Genomic DNA, 21,724 nt, shown 5'->3' on the forward strand with positions numbered 1-21,724 from the left:
ATAATACAAATGTTAGTAAATAATACAAATATTAAGTAAAGGTACTCTTTTAAACTACTTAGAGTACTAGTTAGTTACTTTTAAAAAAGAAATCTGATTTTCATTAAGGCCCTTTTTAAAATGTAAACTTGTTTTAAAAGCAGCATATAAAAGAATTTGCACTAACAAAGGAAGTATGGTCGATTTCAATAGCACTGGCAAAACAAGCTAGCACATACTCAATAAGACCATAGAGACACTTTTTGTCCATTTTTAAACAATATTTTCAAGCTTTAAAAGGCTTCATTATAGCATATGATGAAAAGATACAATTTTTGCCTTTCATTGACATATTTTACAATATTTTTTAATTTGCTCATTCTTGTCTTTACAATATGACAAATGTGTTTCTTAAATAGCTGTACATCACATGGAGATTTTATTTTACACTTGATCTTAACAAGCGGCAACCTCCCGCTCTCCCTCAGGAAGCCAATACGGAAGTAACTAAAACTGCAATTCATTCGAAATTCCGCTAGTCCTGGCCGCTCCTGGCTCCAAAACAGAGCAAATTTCAATTGAGCCCACTGTTAGAATGGCCAACTTTACAGCAGAAAAAAAGGTGTTTACAGCCTGGTACAAAAAAAGATTTTGGTTAATACAGGTAATATTACCCTTCATGACAACTGTGAGGGGGGTGAATTTTTTTATAACTCATCCGTTTCCTTTATATTAAGTTATATTAAGTTTGCATAATTAAGGGAGTGGCCACTTGAGTGACAGTTAGGTCTCGCTGGTCGCCGTCACGTCACCTCTGCAGATTAGCCACTGAACTCAGCATATTTATCGTATTTCTGTTTTGTTTTATGTGGCTTTACACAGTCAACTGCCTTTTGGACTTGTTTCCTACAATTATTAGATGGCATGGCATGCTGAGGGCACTTAATTGTGCTCACAAACCATTCACGTGGCCTCTGTTTCCCATGTGAGTAAAGTTATATACTTATATACCATCTCTGTACATGTATTTGTTTTATTTAAGATCATTTATCGTTTATATTTATATTTAGAGCTGTAATGCACTCCAGAATCTGTCAGATTGATTAGCTGTAGGCTCTAGATCAGTCATCTGAAGCGTTGTCATACAGTGTTATGCTGGATTTTATCAATAGTCTTACAGTAACTAACACAGACTATATCTGAAGTGTTTGTAAGTAATTCGCGTTTTCCTCCTGTTGAAAAACGTCATAAGAACAATGTTTAGTGGCTCAATGTATTACAGCAGTGTTTTTAAAAGTCTAAACACTTTATTGATATAGTGTACAACCAAGCACAAGTGGTCAGAATACAAACGAGTCACAAGTGATAAAGTATTAAGCGTTTCTCCCAAAGTAAAGTGTGTCTGAACCAGGTCCAAGCTAAATGCTAGCAGGTGTCTGTAGCTCCGCTCACTCTCCGCCTCTTTGCCCTTGTTTGGTATCCCGCCGTGGGTGTAATGACGCGTGACCAAAATGGCGACGGTTGGCCGCGCCTACTTGTGGCTTCTTTTGCGCTCTTCAGAAACCAATGGGTGACGTCACGGATACTACGTCCATATATTTTACAGTCTATGGATCTTAAACTTAAATAATTTGGCAAAATAGACAAGTAAACTGTTAGAAGAAAGCCAAATGTGTGTCGATCGTCAAAATAGCAGAAAGTATGTCCGCGGTTTAATTACTCTTTTTAATAACACAGACATCTCTATGGTGAAAACATCCGAAAAGCATTATTCCAATAAAACACTTGTTTTTAAGTAGTTTTTTTGTCACTGCAACACAAAAAGGCCTTTGTCCTGCCTTTACGTTTCACGTAAAACTAGACTGTGATTGGTCACTTTTCATATCAGTTCACAAACATTTTTATTTTTCCGGCGTGAAAATTGCATACAAATTCTCCTTGGTAATTTTAAGCACTTTTCAACAAAACAAGCCAATTTTCTAGGTATTCCAGCACTCGAATTTCTAAAAGCACTTTAAGCACCTTGTGCGAACCCTACTATATTAGGAATGGGTATCGTTAAGGTTTTAACGGTATTACAACTTTTATTGATACCACTTATTGGTTCGGTACTTCTCTTATTGGTACTTATTATAGTGATTTTTTTAATGAAAACAAAAAACAAATTGAACAGAATTAACAACACTTTATTTTATTATTACGTTTTTAATGAATTTTATTATTACATTTAATTCAATGTTATTTTTTTCTGTAAAAAAAAAAAAAAAAAAATGTACAATGGTTCTTTTGGAGAAAAATCAACATGTTTGACTCTTCTGGCAGAAGTCGGGATCATTCTTGGTTTATTGTGCTCCCTGCAGTAGAAAAAACCCTCTTTGAGTTGCAAAATGCAGTTTAATGTTTATGCTTTTTCATTAACGCATTTACATATATGAGTTAATTGTGTTTTTGGAGTTAACTGTGATTTTAATACAGTTTTGGAGCATCTCACAACATAAAAATATATATATTTTTTTTAAATATAATTTCTTAATATATTATTAGGCTATTCATAGGCTAAATTTGCAAATACCGCTGATGTAAAGACAATTTTAATGTTTAAGTTATTAGATTACTGCAGACTAAACACACTGCTTTCATTGTAACCGAATGTTTTTGCTTGTTTATTAATATTATACTAATTAAGGTGATTGACTGCTGGCATAACAATGTGGATGATGGAACGTTACCATTAGTAGCTAGACAGTCAAAAACGTTTCATTACTTTTCATTGCTGTTAATGCACTTTTGAAAGATACTTTTGACATAGCCACACTGCTTGCGTTTCTGCTTATACAAAAAAACTTGCTACGTTTGTTGCTACAGGCATTGTTGCTGTTCACTCTGGAAATACAACCTGTTTGTTTTCACTCCGCAAGCTAACGAGTTGTCTGTGCGCGCAAGTCGGTGTGGAATGCGGCAATATGATGTCATTGTGGAGTTTGTGGAGGTTTGTCGAGGCTTTGGGTGCGAGCGGCATGATTTCGGCTAGCAGAGTGCTTTTTTTTTTTTGACTCGAGTGAACAGTGCGCGTATAAGACAAAAACGAACCAGACAGTAATGTGTGAATTTTGGAGTGGGTTAAATCTAAAAAAAGAAGAAAAAAAATCTGTATTTTTTAGTGTACTTTTTTGTTTTTTGTTTTTTATTCCTTTATGCCATAATAAAAATATTTGTAGAGCAACCCATGTTCTGTTGTCATCAGGGCTTAATTTGTGCCGGAACACGCCGGATCTGGCACATCTGAAATCTGATCCGGCACCTCATTTTACCAACCCCCTCCTCGCTCACCCTTCTCCCCCATCCACTGTTCACTTTCACTTTGTTTCGCGACTCCCCAACACTCTTCACTTTCGTCCGCAACAACCAAACCCTGCCCCAGCTCTTAACTTACATCCTTGACACCCCTTCGCTATCCAACGGTCAACAAAATAAATTATAAAAATAATAAAAAATAATTACTTTAAAAATACTGAATGATAGTAGTGATATGACGTAGTTCTAGAAACTTTCTCTTTCTGTTTATCGGACTGATTTTACAGTCAGATTCATTTGACCGCCCCACAATATCACAACGGTGAACGGGGCAAGTATAAAAGCCTCGTCCGTTTCGCGAGGTGCACATGCAGTCAGTGGAGGTGCATGATGTGGCAAAAGTATAAATCCAGCTTTAGCGCGAGCTTCCGCCGAGTGCGCATGCACAGCCGAGAACTGTGAAGGCTTTCATACTTAATCCGCTCGCCGAAACACAAGCATTTCTCATGCGAGTTTGCCAACTGTGCAGACGAATATCAAATATAGTAAATTAGAAAAGGTTGGGCAGTTAAACTATGCTACTATAAGTAATGCTAATTCAGCAATAATTCTCCAGTACTGATAGCAGAACCGTTAATGTCATTGCTTATCGATACTTCTGTCTATTATAACGTAGCACCAATACTGATAATGTACCGAATTTCGGTACCCATCCCTATGCCTTATAACTTTCTAATATATTTTCTATTCTGCCTTTATTTATTTATAAATAAAAAAAAATCACTTTCTAATCACAATAACTTTATCATCTAAATTTTTCATCTAAACAACATGTATATATATATTTATTCAGCTTCCATTCTATTCTATTTTGCCTTAAAATCTAACCTATCAACAAAACCTCTCTCTCCAGTGTGCGTCTCTGTGATATATACTATATATTGATTACTTCTATTGTCCACATTTGTAAGTCTCTTTGGATAAAAGCATCTGCTTAATGATTAAATGAGTTAACGTTCCAATATTGGTCACTTCATGTCCAAACATTCCACTGCTTCTGCAGTCTCAACATCTTCACAATGCTTTTGAAAGGATACACGTCTTTCATCTGGTCGATGGTGGGCGTGCGGATGATGTCGTTGATACCGATGATGTTTTCATGCTTGAAGCGGAGCAGGATTTTAATCTCACGCAGTGTGCGCTGACAGTACGTCTGGTGCTCAAACGGGCTGATCTTCTTGATCGCCACACGTACTTTATTGTCACGGTCATATGCTGAACTGAAAACAAAAGAGAGAAAAAAAAATGTGTCAGATCAATCATGACTCTTTCTTGTTTACAAAAGACAGCTTAGTGCAAGCTAGTTAAAGGAATAAAGTGTCAGGTGACTTAATACAAAAAGTACACACTATGAAAAGTGGCAAAGACAATCTGAAATCCCTTTTGCGCACTTTTGGAAGGATTGGCTTAAAGAAATGGGCTAAACACTTGCAGGACTGAAGAAGACAAAATGGGTTCTAAAATTGTCCTTACTCATTTTCACAAAATTAAAATGGTTTGAGATGATCTCACTTTGTTTGTATTTGTCATAGATTATAAAAAAAATAATTAGTGTACAACAAGAACTTAAAAGGCAACTATGATCTTCATATGAATTGGGGTTCACAAAACAATAGTTTATGTAACTTAAATAAAATAAACGTTAACAAAAAAAAAGTTTAAGTCTAAAATTAAAACAACAATAGACAACAAAGGAATAGAGGTGGACAAATGACTGAATAAACAAATCCATAGATATGGATGGATGAATGAAATGAGTAGAGAGATGGGTGGATAAACTAATGAATAGTGTGATGAATGAATCAATGAAAAAAATTTAAAAGAGATGGACAAGTTAATGAATAGAGAGATGGATGGATTAATAATTGAATGAAGGAATGAATGAATAGAGAATGAAAAATGAATGAAAAAATGTAAAGGTGGACAAATGAATAATAGAAAAGATGAATAGAGAGATGAACGATTGAATGACTAAATAGGGAGATGAGTGAATGACTGAATGGAGAGATGGACAAATTAATGAATGAAATGAATAGAGATGAATGAATGAATGAATAAATGTAAAGAGGTGGACAAATGAGTAAATGAAAAGATGAATAGAGAGATGGATGAATGGATGGATGAATAATGAGATGGATGGATTGATGAATGGAGAGATGGACTAATGAATGAATGAATAAAAGAATGGATAGATGGACAAATGAATGGAGAGATGGACGAATAAATTAATAAATAGAGAGATGGACTAATGAATGAATAAATAAAGAGATGGACAAATAAATGGAGAGATGATGGACTAATAAATGAACGGACTAATTATGAATGGAGCAATGAACGAATGAATGAACGAATGAATGAATGAATGATAAAATAACTTCCACTGAACTCAAACTGAGTTGAATGAACTTGGCATGTGTAGTTTGCATGTGCATGCTCTGCACTGCTATGCTGACACACTGTTACTGCTAAATTTGTCAGTTTCACAATCATGCAGAATCTGTACCAACTGCTCGTGCACAGCACAAACCAAACCAATAAACAGGTCACAATTCAAGACCAAACATGCACAATTACATTAATGATGCGGCTCCACACATCTGGGGTTTCATTTATGTGCGAGTGTATTTTAAAGGAGTCATGAACTTAGAGAATAGAATTGACAGGGGTTCTTCGTCCTGTTTTGACTACTCTCTTCTGAATAACCTATTTGAATATGTGTGGCGTATTGTAGACTCAGACATAAACACCCACTGGCGTAAGAGTTTGCATATTTAAACACTATAAGGCTTAACTTCTAAGACTAGCTTTCAAAGTTCAACAGGACAGCTGTGTGCCACTCATGTAAACTTCTGCATGTATGTTTGACAGCAACCATCCTTCACTGATGGATACTGCTGAGATTTAAGATTAGGAGATTTGGATTTAGATTTAAACACATATAAACACTTGATCTGTAATAACAGACAAAGCAACACGAACACGTAAAAAAAAAGGAACTCACTTGTGTGATGCAACATTAGCACAGCATCATATTTTACTTTCAATCTTTCTGTAGACTGTATAACACTGCCGTAATTAGCAGTAGATTTAAAAATATATACAGTAAAAATGCATAACCTGGTTAAAGGAAAGTTTCCTTAATTTAAAATGAATAACCGTAAGTGGACTTTCCCAGAATTCCCTGCATAACACTTCCTTTCTAGTTAACATTAATGTTTGTTTGTTTTTCTCAGCAGTGATGATTTCAGCTTCATGTTAAATATAATGTTGATAAATAATTTTTACCGCATTACTCTAGTGCCATGTGCAGTTCTGGCCCGTCCAACTGGCAATATAGGCGGTCACCTAGGGCCTCGCATTTCTTGGAGGGCCTCATGAACGCTGCTCTTGTATATTTAATGTGAACATAAGTGCGAGAACAAGCACGCACATACAAATCATTAACAATACGCGATGCACAAACCCCATTCAATTCACAACGCCGGTAAAAAAATAACCTCCAAATTTCATTAAAATAATATCTCTGTATAATTCATATGACAAATAACTGAAAGCGATAATAAATGCACAACAACAGTATGAATAAAAGCTGTAAATATTAGAAACATACCCAGCAGCACCACACGCTAACATCGCCCATGTACACAGCTTCCACAAATCTCTCCAAATTGTTCACGTTGGATATAAAGCCGAAAAAGTGTGTTAAAGTCTTAAGTAATGTAACGTCACAAGTGTTTTTGCTATTTTTAATCGATCTCAATCAAATTTTAATTTAAAATGAAATGGGTTCCAAACAGCGTCTTTCCAGAGCCGAAAAGAAAGAAAAGAAAAGCAAAGAAGAGAAGCAAGCTCAAAGTAAAGGTATGTTCTGCTGTGCATTAGGGTTGTAACGGTATGAATTTTTTACGGTATGATAATCGTCTAAAACAATACGGTTTCGCGGTATACGGTATGTTACAAATGTTACAAAATAATAGAACAGTGAAGCAAATTTGACTTTTTCCAAATAATATATTTTCAGTTACTATAAACAACACCACTTACAATGAAAATAATAAATAATGTGTCAAAGTCCAAATAAAGTCCAAATAAACATGGTGCAAATCCTCAGTAAAAAATAGATATAAATATTTACTATACTATAAATAGTTACATAACGAAACTAGATTCAATATGGAACATCCTTAGGTTTTATGTGCCAGCATGGATATGGTTGTCTGTGGATATGGATTTGGATATGGTTGTCTGCAATGCAGACAAACAGCTGCACCTTCATTTGCGTCTTTTGAAAACAGCAAGAGCAGCAGTTCGTCTTTACTGTGTCACTGTTTTGTCATGTTTCTGTGCTGCTGTGCATGCAAAAGTACTTAGTATGAGAATTGTTTCATGCAAAACTTTTTTTTTGCATTTTATTTAGCCGCGCATAAAATGTATGCCTATCTCTCATTCCGTGTTGTTCAAAAAGCTCACTGTTGGTCCACAAACAAAAGCGAAACCTATGCTTATTGGTTGTGATATAGCGAGTTTGAACCAATCTGGGCATGGAGGAGGGACAGTGCATCAATGTATCATGTCTGGTTTGTCCGGAGACACAGTGACGAGCGTTTCTTTGTCAAATCAGCGTTGTCAAATTTTGATGACGTAACCGCACTGATTCCGGAGCCTCTGAAAGTCCGCGAATGTTATGTACAGCACTGGAAAGCTGAGATTCTCTTCTTTATGCCAATCTTTGAATTGTATGAATCGGATCAGCGGATCAAAAGTTATTAAACATTTAAGAGCAATACTTATTTTTAGCCGCGGGCGGCTGTCTCTGTCTTTAAGGGTTAAAACCGTTGATATGCAATTGTTCATGGTATGATAATCGTGCATGTTCAAATCGTGGTAGACCGTCATACCGGTATATTGTTACAACCCTACTGTGCATAATACATTATTTAGTAGTGCAGTATTAAGACTTGTTTAAATAAATGCACTGATGCCCATGATTACAGAAATACTTGTGATACGTGAGGAAAAATTAGGCCACATTTTGCATGTTACATTAAATAATCAATTAAATATCTCTCCCACTAATTCACCCTGCTGAAATAACACGTTTCCCCCTTATTTTGTCAAAATCACAATTTTCCCACTGTCCAACATCTAATGCAGTTTTGTTTGTGTAAATCTCTGTGTAAAACAAGCTCAAATGTCTCCTATTTCTAGTTAGCTGTGCATATATTTGTGTTATTCATTTACAAAAATGCATTTGATTCATGTTTTATTTGTGTATGTCATTCTTATATACTTGCATACATGCTTTCTGGCCTGCAAACTTATTTGTTTAAATCAGAGTAAATATTTTTACATATGAATAACAGGTTAAATGTTACAGTTAATAAAAATGTATCTTAAATATTAAAATTGAACGTAATAAAACTGTGAACAAAAGTGCGAGGACGAGCGCGTACATACAAATCAAAAACAATGCGCAAAGCACAAACCCCATTAAACACGATACAATTCACAACAACTATAAGAAAAAAAAAATAACCTTCACATTTCAATGAATAGCTGTGTATAATACATACATGACAAATAGCTGAAAGCAATAATAAATGCACAACAGCCGTATGATTAAAAGCTGTAAATATCAGAAACATACCCAGCAACACCACACTCTATTTTGCACAACACCGCCCGACATTGGCTACTGGGCGAACTAAAATGACGTAACATATTTCTAGACAGACTCCACTTATCTCTCCCAATTGCTTACGTTGGATATAAGGCGAAAAAGTGTCTTAAAGTCTTATTTAATGTAACGTCACAAGTGTCGTTGCTATTTTTAATCAATCTTAATGAAATTTTTGAAATTTTAATGGCATGCCGTCCAAATCGGAGTAAATATTTTTACATATGTATGACAGGTTAAATATGTTACAGTTAATAAAAATGTATACACTTAAATATTAAAATTGTATTTTGTGTTTTTCTCAGTTTTTACACCAGTGGGCCCAATTGTCAAACATTGGTGTATTGACAGTGACTACGTTTACATGGACATCAGTAATTAAGACGGATAAGATTAAGGCGTTTACATGAGTTGCTTTTTGAAATGTTTCTTTCATGATCCCGGGTTCATGAAATTTGGGTGTTTCATATCTAATTTGTCAACTTTAACTGCAGTTTGGCACTTTCACTTTTATTCAGAATCATTTCCTGCATGCCCCCGTGACAAACAAGACACAGGATGCAACTATGAACTGCTGGAAGAGTGTTGTTTTAATGCAAGTTCATACCACATGCTGAATGTACCAAATAAAAAAAAAACCTCTGCAATACAATGCAGGTGTCTATGGTCTGCACTGACTCGGTAGGTGTGTGTGTGTGTGTGTGTGTGTGTGTGTGTGTGTGTGTACTATCCTTTCGCAAAACACCGCGAAAAGTCTTATCATGGCGGTAATAGTTAGATTAAGGTGTTTACACGTCTGTACTGCACTTTAATAATGTGACTAAAATCGGCATACTCCACGTCACAAAAATCGCTGCCTACTTGGTTGACTATTAATCAGAGTATTGTCTTAATCGCTTTAAAATCGAATTATTGATGTCCAAGTAAACGTACTGACTGTAAATATGGTAGTTTACCATAAATAAAAAATAAAATAAATAAAAAGTTTATTTTTGTGGTTTCCACTATATTTTTAACAATAAACTTTTGGCAATTACAGCTGCCCTTCTTACTGTAAATTGTATGTTTCTTTTGTTTTTTGTTTTACAGTTTAGACTTGTTCCTTGTTTGTACGGCACAACTCTACATCAAACACAAGTGAACTAATATGAAGTAAACTAAAACGAAGTGAACAAATGGTTCTTACTGGCGTGGTCTGGAAGTTAAAAAAAATAATAAAGTACATCCACTTTTTCCCTAATGCTGGGACCAAAAAGAGGGCAGCTGTAGGACTGCGCTTTCCCACATCTTGACTCTGCACAGCATCTTTTCCTCAGAGTATCTTTTTTGTTTGCGTTCCACAGTCCACACTTATTTTGGTCTAATTGGCTTCCATGGAAGCAGTTATGCTAATAACTAAAGCTGATTTGCAATGTTTTCATTTGCACAGTAACATGCATTGTCCAATTTAGGCTTATTTCAAAGGTGGGCAATTCATTTTTCCAAGGGGCCACATTAGACTCTGGGGCGGTTTTAGAGGACAAGACCAATACAGTTAATTTGTTAATAAAATAAATAATAATAATTCTGTTAAATTTTCAATAAACGTTCATAAAAACTCTAAATAAAAAAGAATAAATTTTACACACAAAAAAAAATATTTTAAAAACCAGCATCATAATATCAACTTCATATAAATGCCAAAGCGTTGTTTGATTGATTGCTTCATCTTAGTTCATTTTTATTTATTTATTTATTCCTTCATTCATTCATTTATATTTTTATGTTTAGTGAGAGAATTCTAGCCTGTGTTGGGCTGAACAAGTGTACTGATGTCAGGCTGAATGTGAGGTGGATATGTGATGTAATGATCATCACTGTGAGAGGATCTGTATATGGAATTGTTAATCGTTAATCTGAGGTAATTAGTCTACCTTTATTACTGTTTACATCCATACAAAGTGTGAAGCAGCCTGGTTGGTTCACTCGCGGCTCTCTGGAAAACGGGAGCGTGACATACCGTATGTGCATCCCTTCCTATTTGCGCACTGACCCGCGCGTATCCACTTGAAATAACGAAACTGACTGTTTCGTTATTTCTGGCAAATATCAGACCTGTTCAAGGCCCTGTTTGCAGCTGAATTTAAATGAAACAAAAATTTCAAATGCGCTGATCAATCTGCATTTGATTTGCACCAATAAAAACATCAGTGGTGCGCTTTGAAAACACGTACACACGCTGACATGCACGCACACTAACACTCACGCTCGCACCCACACACTCGCGCTGCCATTCACGCACAGACTCACGCTGACACGCTCGCACGCACACACTCACGCTGACACGCTCGCACGCACACACTCACGCTGCCACGCTCGCACGCACACACTCACGCTGCCACGCTCGCACGCACACACTCACGCTCTCGAGCTGACATCTATGCTCGCACGCACAATGACACTCATGCTCACACCTATGCACGCTAGCTCACATTCAGTGTCACTCAAGCTCGCAGACTCGCATTCATGCAAACATCCATGCTTGCACTCTTGCATGCACTCTCGCACACACTCACCCTTGCATGCACACTGACACAAACACACTCACACACGCTGACACTCACCCTTGCACACTCACTCACGCTAGCAGACTCTCAAACTTACGATGACACTCAAGCACGCACGCACACTCGCGCTTACACTCATGCTTGCTGACACTCATGCTCGCATGCAATCACGCCGACACTCGCACACTCACTCTCACACACACGCTGACACTCATGCACTCTAGCACTCACACGCACCCTCGCTGACACTTACGCTTGCACACTCGCGCTCGATCCCACACTTGCACGCATGCTTACACGCACATGCATGCTCACACGCACTTGCTCAAACACACACGCCGACACCCACTCTCGCAGACACTCACACTTACGATGACACTCACGCTTGCATGCACACTGACACTTAGACACACGCTGACATCCACCCTCGGACACTCGCAAACACTCACACTTACGATGACACTCACGAACGCACGCTTGCGCTAACAAGCTCACACTCATGCTTGCTGACACTCACGCTCGCATACACTCACGCTCACACGCATGTTGACACTCGCACACACGCTGACACTCATGCACTCTAGCACTCACGCTTGCTGACACTCACGTATGCTCACATGCACGCTCACACACTTGCATGCATGCCTGCACGCACACGAACATGCATGCATGCTTACACGCACGTAGGTACGCATGCGCGCACACACATGCACACTCACACGCACTTCTAAATGCTAATAATTGACTGACCACTGTAAATATGCTGATTATTATTATTTATTATTAAGGCTTTATCCTAAAATGTTGATTGTTAAATGTAGTTTATTCAGATTTTCTTTTTATTATTACTATTTACTCTGCTTACTGTGTTTTATGTTACATACGTTAGAGTTTTTTTTATGTAAACTTTAAACATGTAACATTTGCCATGCTATTAAAGCAATGTTTAAATTAGAGAGAGAGAGAGAGAGAGAGAGAGAGAGAGAGAGATGCAGAGATGGAGAGACTTTGAAAAAAGCAAAAGAGAGAGAGAGAAAGAGGCTGGTTTCCACAGAGACGGGGGGCAGTCGAGACGTTTGTGGAGAGCAGTTATGCAACAGGCTGTTGCGATGGTGATGTGAAGGAGGAGGAGGAGGAGACGAACTGAACGCTGCTACTGAGTTTACACAACGCTCAATCTGACAATGCCAGATACCCTCGCTGCCAAAGAGGAGGAGAAGAAAAGACCGTCATGCCAGAAAATAATAAAGATCTCTATAAATAAAGCAGGATCTGCATGAAAATGTTGCGAGCAGAATGGCTGGAGAGCTGCATGTGAACATGTCGAAGACTGAATATCAGGAGAAGCTTGCACAGATGTAAAACAACAACACAAATCTCTGTGTTTAAGTGTTCTGCATGAACTGTAGCTGAAGGTTTGAGAAAACATCCATGCAAGGCTTTAGTACAGTGATTTAAATGTTATATGCTGTATAAATTATATGTTTATGCTTAAATTAAATGCTTTATAATTTATAAATAACTCAGATTAAATTAGTAAATTGAGTTATTTATTTAATTTAAATTTAATTAATTAAAATTAAAATGTTTATTTTAAATCATTTTATTTAAATCATTTAATTTGAATTATTTAAATAAAATAAAATTACATTAAATAAAATAAATAAATTAAAATAATAAAATTGAATAGAATAAAAAATATATAATAATAAAATAAAAAAACTAATTTATTTAAATATTTGAAATGAAATTGTTGTAGTTTAACTTGTTTGGTCTTTACAATTTGGGCAAAAACATGGATGACGATTTTGCCAATCTCTTTAAAGAATGTGTCCAGGTAAAAATTAAACAAAAAACTAACAACAATAAATAATTAAAACATTTTAAAGACTATAAACTTGGACTGAGCGATATGGCAAAAATGCTATCTCTATTAATTAATTTTCATAGTGAACAATAACAAAACATATTTTGACATCAGTTGATTTCAAGCTTTCAGATTTAAAAAAAGTAGTCCAACAATGCCTGAAGCCACAATTTAGAGAGTCCATCAAATAACATAACCTATTTTTGGTGACCGATAATTTTTGGCGGCTTGACTGCCAACTGTAATTAAAACAAGTGGAAGAAGAATTGTTCGGAGACATGGGAAGTCAGCATTGCTTTTATAAATGTACTGCAACAAAGGTTTTGTTTCCATTTCCCCACTATGAGGGCGCAGCGTGTGGATTACTGTGGTCTGCCAACACGCGACAAAAATACATTTGTAAGGAACATTTTTTACTCGAGAGCTTTTCACATCTGGATATGGTGAAATCCAGATTTGATATAAATAAATAAATAAATAAATAAATAAATAAATAAATAAATAAAAAAAATTAATGTTAAATTGTATGCTAGCGTTCATGTTCAACTAATATTACCTCAAATGCAGACATTTCTCAAGCCAAAAATATCAACCATAATGTGTTTTACCATATTTTAGTAAAATAAAATCAGCATGCATTAAAAGGAATACCATCATGTATAAATATGTCACAATTATTATTTTTTTATTTAGGCTGAAATGTAACCCATACCAGCTTTCAGTTTCATAAGTTCACCCATTTAGATTGTGTTATGCAACAGGGCATTATTGGCATTTTACAAGTCTATTTGTGCCTTCATAAGATCCCTTTAGCAGGCGTCTACCATAAAGATGTGTAAAGAAAAACGAGATGCATCTATTTCAATGCACCTTCTGAGGGCGAAGGCGTTTCTAAGACTCGACGAAAAAGGGCCCGGGATACCACAAGGTTGGATAATCCTCTCTTTTCTATTCCTAACCCAGAACGCCTGCACATTTTACAGCTGTGCCAGTAAGAGGCTTTTCACATTTTCTAAAGCTGAAAATCTTAAAGACATTAACAGGGTTGAACGCTTTCACCATTCTTTAGAGGCTGAACAAGAGGATCAAACAGGCCTTATTGCACAAAACTAGATTTCTGCATTTGGAGAAGGAAATGTGAAGGGTGTTTACCAAGTCATCATTATGATTCTAGCCGTTGTTAAAGCGTTGAAATGTTATGAATGATTTGACCAATTCAATTAAGTGCAACGGTCGGGTCTCATTTTCTCCACACACACATTAATTGAGAAAACTAACAAAGCAAGCTTGGTAATTGATTATATGCTGAACCCATCCATTCGCATTCATTCAACTCATTTTAACAGCAGACTTTTGGCAGTAAACTACATTACCCATGATGCACATAGTGTAATTAATGAATTTAAAAACAAAAATACCACACACACACACACACGAAAAGGACCACCAACACTGCATGTTTTAGATGTCTCCTTTGTGTGTCAAACCCTTGGTGCAAAATACAAGGGTGTTTGGGGGGTCTGCCCTTTGATAATTAAGAAATAGGCCCCATTTACGCTGTCAGGTCTTGATGCCCAATTCCGATTTGTTGCTTGATTTTTTTGTCTGTCCGTTTACACGTTTTTTAATTGTGACCTATATCAGATGTCTTTACACTTGCCAAACAATTTACAACGTTGAGCAGGCGTAAAGGCGAGTTCTAGCATCTGTGCCACACTAACCACAATGAAAGGAATTGTCTTGCTTTTAGCTCTGCGAAATATGCGAAGTTCGCTCAACTTTAAAATGATTTTGAGGTGGAGGGAAAGGACAGTCATTGCAGCTTGCACCTATATGGTTTATATATACAGTATATATATATATATATATATATATATATATATATATATATATATATATATATATATAGTTGAAGTCAGAGTTATTAGCCCCCCTGAATTATTATACCGCTTATTTATTTTTTTCTCTAATTTCTGTGTCACGGTGAGAAAAGATTTTCAACACATTTCTAAAAATAATAGTTTTAATAACTCATCTCTAATAACTGATTTATTTAATCTTTACCATGATGACAGTAAATAATATTTTACTAGATATTTTCCAAGACACTTCTATACAGTTTAAAGTGACATTTAAAGGCTAAACTAGGTTAATTAGGTTAACTAGGCAGGTTAGGGTAATTAGGCAAGTTATTGTATAACAGTGGTTTGTTCTGTAGACAATCGAGAAAAAACATAGCTTAAAGGGGCTAATCATTTTGTCCCTAAAATGGTGTTTAAAAAATAATAACTGCTTTTATTCTAGCCGAAATAAAACAAATAAGACTTTTTTCAGAAGAAAAAATATTATCAGACATACTTTGAAAATGTCCTTGCTCTGTTAAACATCATTTGGAAAATATTTAAAAAATAAGAAAAAAATTTGAAGGGGACTAATAATTCTAACTTCAACTGTATATAACTGATGATTTTAATCAGGTGTGTTTGGTTTAGGAGAATGTAAAATGTGTAGCATGGTTTGCATGGTTTCCCCCACAGTCCAAAGACATGCGGCACAGGTGAATTGGCTAGGCTAAATTGTCCGTAGTGTATGAGTGCGTGTGTGTGAATGTTTCCAAGAGATGGGTTGCAGCTGGAGGGGTATCCGGTGTGTAAAAATGTGCTGGATAAGTTGGCGGTTCATTCCACTGTGGCGACCTCAGATTAATAAAGGGACTAAGCCGACAAGAAAATGAATGAATGAATGAATGAAAAAAACAATATGAAAAGAAACATTTAAATTCACAGCACTCATAAAACTACGGACAAAAAGTAGCAGGATTGTTTAATACTGCAGCGGAATTTCTGATGAATTTAGGAACTCTTTACAACCCCACGAGTCAACACATGATTTTTAAAAATGATCAATCATCATAGAGCAAATGCTTTTGGACTTTTTGATGCACTCGATACCACCAGCTCACACATAGTAAAACTACACACTACACGCACACCCTCAGCAACCATGCACATAAAAACAAGCACTCTCCCAGCTCTCACTGCTGTCTTTCTCTGCCGTTTCTGACACTCCTCCTCCCATCCAGGCTGGCGCACGTGACGGAGGATTGACGTCCTTGGCAGAAGGGTTGCCATGGAGACTGGCACCATGGCAGAGTTTGGCACAAATGCGCAGCCCAGTCAGTACTAGCCACACAGCCTGCATCAAGCAGAGCGTGTGTGTGTGTGTAGGCATGTGCGAGTGTGTGCATGTACCGACTAATATTTGTGTGTACATTTGTATGCACAAGGTCTTGAGGGTGGAGAAAATAAAGTGTATCTGGATTCCTCACTGCATGTACAATACAGTTATCCAAGCATGGTGAAAAGAAGAAAAATAAGACAAATCAGGTTAATTTGAGGAGAGTTCTTACAATGCATTATTAAAAAAACTGAAAATTTCTAAATGATTATGACAATTTTTAACCCCCAGATATATTTATATAAAAAAATAATAATAATAAAAAATAAACAACAACAATAGAAGAAATAAAATAAAATGCCAACCAACCATAACAATTGTTTATACACCAAACTAAAAGCCTGGTCTTGATGTCACATGAGATGTCACACAGCAGAGAAAAATGTCAAAATTAACTATCATCCAGTATGCAGGGAGTATACATTTCCATATATTCAAGGAGAGAGCCCCACATTTTATAAAAGTTTTTAGAAGAACCCTTCAAACAGTGTCTGATTTGTTCCAGTTTTATGAAGAGAAAAATGTCATTAATCCACATAGAGTGAGTAGGTGGAGCAGCTGACTTCCAATGTAGTAAAATACGGCGTCTGGCCAGTGTACAATAATATTCTAAAATGTGTGATATTTGTAAATTTTTGAAAATTTCTATAAATAAAGTTGGGGAAAAAAATGAAAATTTCTGAAATCAATTGTTTTGTGTGTCAGGTATGCACAGAGAAAACAATCTGAAACATTAAAGGGGTTTTTGAAGATGAGTTTTTATGCAGTGTGTAACACAGCTCGAAGTGAATGAAAACATCCAGCTGAGGTTTAAATCTGAAAGTGTGCCGTGTTTGAAACCATTGATTCTTTACCGAAATAGTCAACTCAGAGTCCAATGAATGAATCGTGGTGGGTTCGGATCTTTTGCTTGAATGTGTTGACGTCCATAAAGTACATTAGGGCTGTGCAATTAATCAAAAATTCAGTTTCAATTTCGAATTTGGCTTTTAACGATTATGAAAAAACATTACTGGAGATAAAACGATTACTGCATCATATGAAGCCCCTTTCCAGTTGTACACATTTGTTGCTCTGCAAAGCTCAGCTTCACGTGAACATTACTAAAAGTATACACTGTAATGTAACTATTGAAGCATGGGATGCGCATCATTCATTGATGTACATTTGAATCATTCATGTTTATAAAAGCGCGAAAGAGATCGCATGCTGTTGCGTGTGTGTGTGTGTGCGCTCAGCCACAGAGACGAGCAGAACACGCACATCTAAAGTCATCTATGCGAGTGCTTTAATGGTCAAATACATGCACATTTGTGACAAAATACGGTGTTTGGTGATTTCATATTAACCCTCATTATTAAACAAACGAGTTGAGAATCAAAAGACATGTGAAAGAGAAACCATAAATCCGAACTGTACTGCTCTTAAAGTGACAGCGTGCAATATTCCTGCTGCCGACAGTTCCTGCTAATCAAAAAACAAAAGGAGAAAATCCCTCACTGCTCAATTAAAGGACTTTTGTAGCTTTAATTAAAGTCTTTTCCTTATACTAGCTATGTTTCCATCTAAAAATGTGAATGAACTTTATGCGCAACACTGAATTATCGCACAAAAGCAGTGAACGCGCGGTGGCATTTGAAAGTGTCGGCACGGAGCACAGACGATCTTGATTCTGGAGGTCATTAATATTATAATAACACTAATACTTTAACGGTAAGGCATTTTAGAGTGACCAAAACAACATTTCAGATGGTTTACAATGTGCTCAGCTGGCTGGTTTGTCCATTCAGTCACATTTTTATCATCACATGATCTCATATCAAAATGACTTTAACGCGCATACTGGACTGGACATACTGGTAAAACTGTTTCCATCGCAGTTTATGCGCATCTTTTCTTATAAAATAAAAAGTTATCCAACTCAGTATGCGCATTTTCAAAATGTATGTGCATCATGACGTTTCCATTAACCTGTTTATGCGCATATGCAAAATGCGCATAAAAATTGCTGGATGGAAACATAGCTACTAGTGATGCTTAAAGCAGTTTATTTCATTTTTTTTTATTGTATTTATTTCCCTCTTCTTATTTACAGGGAGGAAATTAACTGTGTTTATTAAAGTCAGAATTATTAGCGCTCCTGAATTATCAGCAGGCCTTTGCCCCCTATTTCTATTTAAGAAAAAGAAGATTTTTTTCATCACATTTCTAAACATAATAGTTTTAATAACTCATCTCTACTAACTGATTTCTTTTATCTTTGCTATGATGACAGTACATAATACTTGACTAGATATTTTTAAACATACTAGTATTCAGCTTAAAGTGACATTTAAAGGCTTAATTAGGTTAATTAGGCAATTTGAGCACTTAATCAAGTCATTGTAAAAAAGTAGTTTCTTCTGCAGACAATCAAAAAATATTGCTTAAGGGGGCTAATAATATTGACCTATAAGTAGGTTTAAAAAAATTAAAAACTGCTTTTATTCTAGCTGAAATAAAACAAATACGATTTTCTCCAGAAGAAAAAAAATATATAGGAAAGAATGTGAAAAATTCCTTGCTGTTAAAGATAACTTGTGAAATATTTATATTAAAAAAAAAATTTCACAGAAGGGCTAATAATTCTGACTTAAACAATGTCCAACTGCATGGGACATTGTTAGCGCCTGTTGCAGTTTATATGGACCAGTTTCTTCTTCCACTGGATCATAACATGCAAGTGTAATTAAAAGTGTTGCCTCGTTTTGTGTAGTTTGCATAATATGCGTTTAATTTTGTGTTATTAGTTGTAATCGCCCCGCGTGGCTTATAATCACGTATCTATTATAGATCAGTGCTTGTACTGCAACTCTCAGGTTAAATCTGTATGGGGCTGTTCACATATTGTGTCCAAAACCACATTGAAACGTGACGAGTGCTTCTTCCTTTACCGATTTAAATGCGTTCCTGAACTCACTATCCTTTGCCTTTTTTCTATGGCCACCATCAGCTGTTCTTGAACAAACGCTGTCAATTTTCAAAATAGTTCAACTTTTGTCACTGTGTGGATTAATTTTGTATGTTATTACTTTGGTTTAGCGTTTATAGTAGAGTAATATGCAGATGGTTAACTGCATTGCTTAATTGCATTCTTACATTGGGCTCTCGGATACTCAGTGTGTTACTTAGCTGTGTAGTTACACATCTGTTACACATAGCCGTGGTGGGCGTTTCTCTCCATCTCGTGCTGAACGCAGTTGATCAATTACAACAGACTGGGTCATCAGACCAATCAGTGCAGATTAGCATCACGCTAAGGAGGGATTTGGGAACAAATAACTTGCTGAAGATTATATTTCAGTTATATTGTGTTGAAGAATTAACTTTGTCTCTAATATTTCTCCTAAATTTCCAAAGATGCAATTTAACATTAGACCTATAAACTGAAATTGTTTTCTTACATTTTTTTTTTGCCATTTTTGGCTATTCATGATTTTTTTTTAAACATTTCTTATTGCATTTAATGTTATTTCATGCTATAATATATATTTTTTGGAAAATATATTTATGGAAATTGTGTAAAAAAAACTATCCTTATTTTTAGATTGAGTATTTATTGGATTGGTACCTACAAATCAATGCAATAATTACTTAGCAAATTGTTTCTTTCCTGTTCTTTTTTAAATTAGCATTATGTAAAAAATGTAGATATTTATTGAATTATTTTATAGACTAATAGCTGGGTCATTACATTTTGCAATATTTTTTAAGAAACATCATAAATTCAGTATATACAGTTAAAGTCAGAATTATTAGCCCCCCTGTTTATTTTATTCAACAATTTCAGTTTAATGGAGAGAATATTTTTCCAACACGTTTCTTAACATAATAGTTTTAATAACTTATTTCTAATAACTGATTTATTTTATCTTTGCCATGATGACAATAAATAACATTGGACAAGATATTTTTCAGGACACTTCTATACAGCTTAAAGTGACATTTAAAGGCTTAACTACTGTAGGTTAATTAGGTTAACTAGGCAGGTTAGGGTAATTAGACAAGCTATTGTATAACGATGGTTTGTTCTCTAGACTGTTATGTAGCTGAAATAAAACATTTTAGGGGCAATATTATTAGCCCCTTTAAGCTATTTTTTTTATTAAAAACTGCTTGTATTCTAGCTGAAATAAAACTAAACTTGTTTTATTAAAACAAATATAAATATGCATATAATAATTAATAATGCTAATAATAATAACAACATAACACAAATGCAAATTGTCATGAATAAACTGAAAAAGCCCCCTTGAGATGATGAAGGCATGCAGACAGTGGTTTTTATATTTATGTCGAAAATATTCATTTTTGTAACATTTTAATTCTTTATTTTTTTATGTGAAGATATTTGTGTGTTGCTGTAAATCCTGTGTTTATTAAGCAATGTTTCAGCGTTTGGACGCGCATAGGCGCACACCTAACACGCTCTGCGCTGGACTTTAGAGCAGATTTCAGTTGGTCAGTGGCACGGTCTGTTTCAGTTCCTCTAAATAACAATGCACTCACAATGGGCCTTAACACACCTCAGCTTTAGACCGAAACACCCACGAGTACATAAAGTGGCGCAAATGGATTTGCCATTTAAACAATGTGGTGCAAAACTTGAAAATTAGGGTTGCGCTGGTCTGAAAATAGAAACATATCTTGCGCCTTATTGCACCGAATGTATGATAGGGCCCAAGATCTGTAAAAGCCTGTGTTTTGTCTGGCAAACTGATGGCACATGCAAATGTTGAGGGTGTAATACTAATAGCCTTGTGTGCAACATAACAGTCTGTACTGTGTTCTGATAGGCCCATATACCATCAGGGATTTACACTTGTATGATTTACATGAGGAACGAGGAAATAATATTTGAGACTCACTGTATGACTATTTCCACACTGAACTCTTATAATTCATCTTTGCCTATATCCAGATTTTCATTATATAGCACCTTTAATACTGGCAGACTGAGAATCAAGTCTTAACCTGTCCCAGATATATTCAAGCACAAAACCCCTTTGCTATGCAGAAACGTTC

General features: G+C 35.7%; 1 protein-coding gene across 1 annotated transcript in view; it reads right to left on the reverse strand.

Annotated features, from left to right (window-relative positions):
* mapk1 (mitogen-activated protein kinase 1) overlaps positions 1–21,724 on the reverse strand; it is a 64,255-nt gene that overhangs the window by 24,666 nt on the left and 17,865 nt on the right. Inside the window, 1 exon segment of the mRNA NM_182888.2 lies at positions 4,371–4,553. Coding sequence (NP_878308.2) covers positions 4,371–4,553 — 183 coding nt within the window.

The sequence above is a fragment of the Danio rerio genome, chromosome 5 (assembly GCF_052040795.2).
Source record: "Danio rerio strain M-AB ecotype USA chromosome 5, GRCz13ab, whole genome shotgun sequence".
Lineage (NCBI taxonomy): Eukaryota > Metazoa > Chordata > Actinopteri > Cypriniformes > Danionidae > Danio > Danio rerio.